We start from the raw sequence: 7,603 nt of genomic DNA, 5'->3' as shown, positions 1-7,603 counted from the left end.
TAACGTGTTTTATTTCATATTTAATGAACAAAAGGCACTCAACAATAGTTGATGGACCATCTTTAAATCTAAGGATATTGCACACTTTATAAAATAAGTATTTTAATAATTCTCTCCCTAAACTTAACCATGGATAAGTGGGACCAAGTATATTGTAACGGAAACTGCAACTCGGGGTAAGGTAGATCAGCTGATTGTGGAACTAAACTAGCACTAATCGATAGAAGAATTCGAGAGGAATATTTTAATATATGATAATTCAAGTTGTTGTAGAAATTTGTGGAATTAACCTCTTATTACAAAAGAAACATCTATGATGCTTCTGCGGTTTTGTATATCTGCATATAAATTGAAAACTACTGGGCGGATTTTCACGAAACTAGCACTAATCGATAGATGGATTCGAGAGGAATATTTTGATATATGATAATTCAAGGTTTCGTGGAGATTGGTAGACATAACCTCTTATTATAAAAGAAACATCTATTCTGCTTCTGCAGTTTTGTATATGTGTACATAAATGGAAAACTACTGGGCGGATTTTCATGAAGTTTTCACCAATCGAGAGAGGAATTCGAGAGGAATATTTTGATATATGATAAGTCGAGGTTTCGTGGAGATTTGTGGTAATAACCACATATTATAAAACAAACATCTATGATGCTCCTGCAGTTTGGTATATCTGTAGATAAATTGAAAACTACTGGATGAATCTATACGCGATTTGCACCCATCGATAGAGGGATTCGAGAGGAATATTTTGATATATGATAAGTTGAGGTTTCGTGGAGATTGGTGGACATAACCTCATATTATAAAAGAAACATTTATGCTGCCTCTGCGGTTTTGTATATGTGTACATAAATTGAAAACTACTAGGCGGATTTTCACGAAACTAGCACTAATCGATAGATGGATTCGAGAGGAATATTTTGGTGTATGATAAGTCAGGTTTTCGTAGAAATTTGTGGAATTAACCTCATATTACAAAAGAAACATCTATGATGCTTCTGCAGTTTTGTATATCTGTATATAAATTGAAAACTACTAGGCGGATTTTCATGAAGTTTTCACCAATCGAGAGAGGAATTCGAGAGGAATATTTTGGTGTATGATAAGTCAGGTTTTCGTAGAAATTTGTGGAATTAACCTCATATTACAAAAGAAACATCTATGATGCTTCTGCAGTTTTGTATATCTGTATATAAATTGAAAACTACTAGGCGGATTTTCATGAAGTTTTCACCAATCGAGAGAGGAATTCGAGAGGAATATTTTGATATATGATAATTCAAGGTTTCGTGGAGATTGATGGACTTAACCTCATATTATAAAACAAACATCTATGCTGCCTCTGCGATTTTGTATATGTGTACATAAATTGAAAACTACTGGGCGGATTTTCATGAAGTTTTCACCAATCGAGAGAGGAATTCGAGAGGAAAATTTTAATATATGATAAGTCGAGGTTTCGTGGAGATTGGTGGACATAACCTCATATTATAAAAGAAACATCTATGCTGCCTCTGCGATTTTGTATATGTGTACATAAATTAAAAACTACTGGGCGGATTTTCACGAAGTTCTCACCAATCGAGAGAGGAATTCGAGAGGAATATTTTGATATATGATAAGTCGAGGTTTCGTGGAGATTTGTGGTAATAACCACATATTATAAAACAAACATCTATGATGCTCCTGCAGTTTGATATATCTGTAGATAAATTGAAAACTACTGGATGAATCTATACGTGATTTGTACCCATCGATAGAAGGATTCGAGAGGAATATTTTGATATATGATAAGTCGAGGTTTCGTGGAGATTTGTGGTAATAACCACATATTATAAAACAAACATCTATGATGCTCCTGCAGTTTGATATATCTGTAGATAAATTGAAAACTACTGGATGAATCTATACGTGATTTGTACCCATCGATAGAAGGATTCGAGAGGAATATTTTGATATATGATAAGTCGAGGTTTCGTGGAGATTTGTGGTAATAACCACATATTATAAAACAAACATCTATGATGCTCCTGCAGTTTGGTATATCTGTAGATAAATTGAAAACTACTGGATGAATCTATACGCGATTTGCACCCATCGATAGAGGGATTCGAGAGGAATATTTTGATATATGATAAGTCGAGGTTTCGTGGAGATTGGTGGACATAACCTCATATTATAAAAGAAACATTTATGCTGCCTCTGCGGTTTTGTATATGTGTACATAAATTGAAAACTACTAGGCGAATTTTCATGAAGTTTTCACCAATCGAGAGAGGAATTCGAGAGAAATATTTTGGTGTATGATAAGTCAGGTTTTCGTAGAAATTTGTGGAATTAACCTCATATTACAAAAGAAACATCTATGATGCTTCTGCAGTTTTGTATATCTGTATATAAATTGAAAACTACTAGGCGGATTTTCATGAAGTTTTCACCAATCGAGAGAGGAATTCGAGAGGAATATTTTGATATATGATAATTCAAGGTTTCGTGGAGATTGATGGACTTAACCTCATATTATAAAACAAACATCTATGCTGCCTCTGCGATTTTGTATATGTGTACATAAATTGAAAACTACTGGGCGGATTTTCATGAAGTTTTCACCAATCGAGAGAGGAATTCGAGAGGAAAATTTTAATATATGATAAGTCGAGGTTTCGTGGAGATTGGTGGACATAACCTCATATTATAAAAGAAACATCTATGCTGCCTCTGCGATTTTGTATATGTGTACATAAATTAAAAACTACTGGGCGTATTTTCACGAAGTTCTCACCAATCGAGAGAGGAATTCGAGAGGAAAATTTTGATATATGATAAGTCGAGGTTTCGTGGAGATTGGTGGACATAACCTCACATTATAAAACAAACATCTATGATGCTTCTGCAGTTTTGTATATCTGCATATAAATTGAAAACTACTGGATGGATTTTCACACAACTGGCATTAATCGATAGAGGAATTCGAGAGGAATTGAATTGATTCCTCTTGAATCCATCTATCGATTGATACAAATCCGTCGAGTAGTTTTCGAATTATGAACGAATATATAAATAAAAAAAAACAAATTTTGTGCTAGTGAAAATTATAATCAATATGAACACATTCTGTACAAATATATTATAACTTTATACTATAGATCAGCCTTTGTCACTAAATTGTCTTGGTTTTTAGTATCTATACCCATCGTAATCAAGTCCTGGTCTGTATTGTCCGTCATCTGTGTATCCTCCTCGTGATTCTTCGTTCCTGTTCCTTTCTAAAGAACTTTAAAAACGAAACGAATATTCAATATAATATTAATTTTCTTCCAAAATATTTAATATTATTGGTTCAAAAGTATCCAGGAGTATTTATCATGGATTAAAAAAAATATCGTCAAAATAATTCTAAATTATCTACATAATTAAATTTCTATAATAAATAATTTATATATTAGAAGTTTACAATAAAATTCCAATGGGATTACAAGCTGGCAATGCAAATTTTATTGTTTAAACAAACAACTTTCTCTCTCATTTATTGTGCAAATAGTCTAGTAAGAAATAAGAACACCTACTTACTCATTTTTCAGATTACTAATTGTATTATAATTATAGTAATAACAATGTTTTATTTTGACACACCTTTCAAAGAAAAACATTAGACCAGTTAAGGAGGTGGAAAATTGATTTTAATCAGAAAATTGGAAAAAACATGCAGAATTTGTAATAAAACAATCGTGTTTGTGTTGTCAGACTTTTTCAACGATATTTCTTTAACTGATTGACCGAAATTTTCCAAAATCATGCTGGGCGTGGATCCGGTAATCTACCCAACAAACTATTTTATCAAAAAATAAGTTGATTGTGGAGAAGTGAATCAGTTCTAACTGAAACTAAAGCTAATTCAGAATTTTCTAGGTATTTGAAATTTTCAATTTTCACAGAAACTTTTAATTTTGAAAGGGTGAAGGTTAAAAAATTGATATTTGGTTTAGTTGACAATATTACGAGACTGATAGTGAAAGGGAGTTGTTTTGGATAACTTCCTTTTTTTGCCAGTTACCTGCTTGGTTTCATTGTGGAAAAAGGAAAGTTAATTTCTTTCTAATACATCTATTATTTTCATATTCGTCAATTTTTTGTTTTATTATGGACAAAAAATGGAATTGGGAAACAAATATGTTCTGATGAACGAAAGTTGTTTCTTATTTTACTATATCTTCATTATCTACATTCCAAATTAAACTTTACAACGAAAATATGTGAAAAAATTATATTTTTGATGTAGGTATAAGGATAAATAAATAAATAAATTTAACAAATCGGAAATTGAGGCATTACGTGGAAAGTAAATTATAAAAAACTACCTCTACAGAATATAAACTTTCATTCAATATATGGGGTAAATGTCAAATGATTTCCAATGGGAAATTGAATATAGGCGACCCATAGTTGACCAGAAGCTTGGACAGTTTAGAGCATAGAAGAAAAGTCGTTGACCTGACTGTTTTACCGATAGATGCTCTTCCAAGCTGTCCAACATAATCCCACCTACAGTATTTGGTAACCTGTCGAAACAGCTACCACGCACCTCTTTTAATTAAATGACTCTAGTTCATAGGGGAGGAATCGATCTATTAATACCAACGTATAGGATTGAAATAATGTCCAAAAAAGTAGTAGCATCATTTTTTCTGGACCATAAATGCTTGTATCTCCAAAGGTCTACAAAATAAGTTCAAGCCTAGACCTTTTGGAATGCAAGAGGAAATGTTCTGTCCATTTTTCAGAATTATTGTCTTGAACCACACCTTGTACAGGAGAGATGATGTTTTTCTAGGTACCACCAACTATAAAATATAAATACAGCAATACCCCTAGTAATAACTAGTAAGCTAGAGTCACTGTAATTCGAATATAACCGCAGAGAATGGAGAAGCGGCAAGCGCTGATGAAGGAGCTGCATCTCTCCATCCAGAAAAACTCAAAACGATGATAGATGAAGGTAGCTACACTTCCCAAACCATTTTCAACGGTCTTTTCTGGAAGAAAATGCCTGAAAGAACCAAGAGAAAATTTTACCACGTTTGGTTGGTTGGTGCGATTGCAGCTGGAGATTGTAAATCGAAACTTCTCTTAGTTTATCGCTCGGGAAATCCAAGGGCCTTAAAAAATAAATCCAAAGCTGGTTTGCCTGTTATTTGGAAGTCTAATGCGAAGGCTTGGGTGATAGCTTTTCTTTTTGAAGACTGGTTCGGTCATCATTTTATTCCTGAAGTCGAACGTTACTGCCAATTGAAAGAAATCACATTTAAAGTGATGCTACTAATTGAAAATGCATCAGGTCATCCTCTTACAACTCTAATTAATTTCGATCCACGTGTGGAAGTTGTATTTTTGCTACCAAACACTACCAGCTTGCTTCAACTAATGGTCATTAAAACATTTAGAGCTTACTACACACGGCGGTCATTTACACATTTACAAGAAGCTATGAGACAAAACAATTAGCTTTCTGTTAAAGACTTTTGGAAGCAATTCAATGTTTTAGACGCTCTAAGAATTATTGAACAATCTTGCAATGAGGGTTCACAAAAAACTCTCCATTGTATCTGGAAAAAACTGTGTCCGTTTTTTTTCACCACTGAAACCCAAGGAGAATCAATTTCGGATCCTAAACAAATCGATAGCATAATAGAAGAAGTGATCGATATTGCCAAACAATTAAATTTAGAGGTCGATAATGGTGACGTTCAAGAATAAATAAAAAAATTACTGGTATGCTATGAGGAAATTTTGCATGAGAAAAAGAAAAACTTTCTCAGTTGGAAATCTTACAAATTGAAGGAAATTCTTGACTTCTGGCAACACTTATTGCGTTTGTAAATGCTTCTTTTTAATTGTTAAACGTGCTCAAAATTTTCTGAAGATATTACTGTTTTGATCAAGTTTTTGATGATCTTTTTGATAAAAATTTATATAGAATTTGGAATCTGTGGAATTTGGAATCTGTGTATCAAAAAATCTGGACAGAAAGGTGGATGAAATGAATTGAAATTTTGATGTAGTCAACTTTGGAGATTAATAAAAATTGAGGCGAGGTCAAATACTATAATCTAAGCTAATCTATGTCAAACAAGCTCATTAAATTTACCGTAAAATAGCATCTGGTATAGGAGGAGGTGTCGGCAAATGTGCCCCTACAGGTCTAAATCCGTTTTCATCTGCAGTATATTGTAAACTGATTCTCTGGCCGTTTGGAGCGGTGTAGGAATAACCTCCGTCAGCTTCTTGAGTGCCTTCGGGCCCTAGCGGTTTCAGGAAACCTCTTTCTTCGGCTACTATACCGTTTCCTGTTTCGTAGAAGTAATTATAGGAGCCGTCGCCACGATTCGGATCATTCCCATATCTATTGAAGCAAATATTTGATTAATAAAATTATGACTGAAGACATAGGAATATACATACCTCAAAATCGGTATTTGAGGACCACCTCTGTAACCATCATAGTAATAATCTCTACCTCCAATTATACCACCACGTGCTCCAGTGAATCTAGGCGTTGATCCAAATGGTCCTCCAAAAATCCTCGATCCAGTTCGGTATCCAGGGGGGAGATAATTTGAATCCAAACGGGCAGCCAAACTGACACCGATCAAGGGGATTATGAATATCTATGAAAATTTGAACCCGAATTTATGAAAGTTTCATTCTAATATCTAATAAGTTTAAAATCCATGGATTTTTTAAAAGAGAAGCAGCAGCAGAACTTTTTATTTCCCTCTTGGAAATGTTAGAAGAATATGTTGTTAGCATTACATCATTAGTCTAAATTTCCTCAACCATATTACTTTTAAAATATGACAACGTTGGTGAAATTTGGGTTATTTTATGTTTTATAAATGCATTTTTTATGGTATTCAGAGGAATAATCAGTATCTGGTCGACAGATTCTTCTTAGGTGATAAAAACTTCGTCGAATGGTTATTGGAATGGTATTAACTTCTTTCAAGACTGTCAAAGTTGCTGTTAATGAGAAAAGGGAAGCGTAGGAAGCAAAAGTTGGTTAAAAAAAAGATGGAAGCGTTTGAGGAGCAGAGATCTGAAACAGTATTGGCAATGAACAACTTCAGAAGTAGTAAAATTTGATGTAAAAAATGATGGAGCTGGAAAGTTTCCATTGAAACATATAAGGAGATGTGAAAAACATTAATAATATGGAGATTTTGAAAGAAGAATTGCATCCAATGTAATTGCATAGTAAAATTTGATGTTATTTGTTGAAAACTATGATTGTCAAAGTTGACCTAGGAACAGAATGAACAAAATGGTGGATTGAGCGGCATTAAGAGCTTTTTGAATAGAGAAAGGAAGCGTAGGAAGCAGATATTAGTTCAAAAAAGATGCGATCTATTAAAAAGCAGAGTATTGGTGATTATTTGAAACGACCAATTTTAAAAGTGGTAAAATTTGAGGTCTAAAAAAAGAAAATTTCCATCAAAGCATAAAAAGAAATTCACCATTAAATGGTTATGGAAAATTTGCGATTTTTTAAAAATTTACTATTTTAGAAGAAAAAATATCGACTCACCAATTTCAT

General features: G+C 33.2%; 1 protein-coding gene across 1 annotated transcript; it reads right to left on the bottom strand.

The window, feature by feature from the left end:
* Positions 1-3,159: 3,159 nt before the first annotated feature.
* On the bottom strand, positions 3,160-7,603 carry LOC130903676 (pupal cuticle protein 20-like). The gene is made up of 4 exons (XM_057815902.1): positions 7,595-7,603; positions 6,472-6,677; positions 6,158-6,412; positions 3,160-3,286 (listed from the first exon to the last, which is right to left on the bottom strand). Exons 1-4 carry the CDS (start codon positions 7,601-7,603, stop codon positions 3,190-3,192), a joined length of 567 nt encoding a protein of 188 aa, XP_057671885.1. The 3' UTR covers positions 3,160-3,189.

The sequence above is a fragment of the Diorhabda carinulata genome, chromosome 2, assembly GCF_026250575.1.
Source record: "Diorhabda carinulata isolate Delta chromosome 2, icDioCari1.1, whole genome shotgun sequence".
Taxonomy (NCBI): Eukaryota; Metazoa; Arthropoda; class Insecta; order Coleoptera; family Chrysomelidae; genus Diorhabda; species Diorhabda carinulata.
The sequence above is the reverse complement of the archived record's forward strand: the minus strand, read 5'-3'. Positions and strand labels throughout refer to the sequence as shown.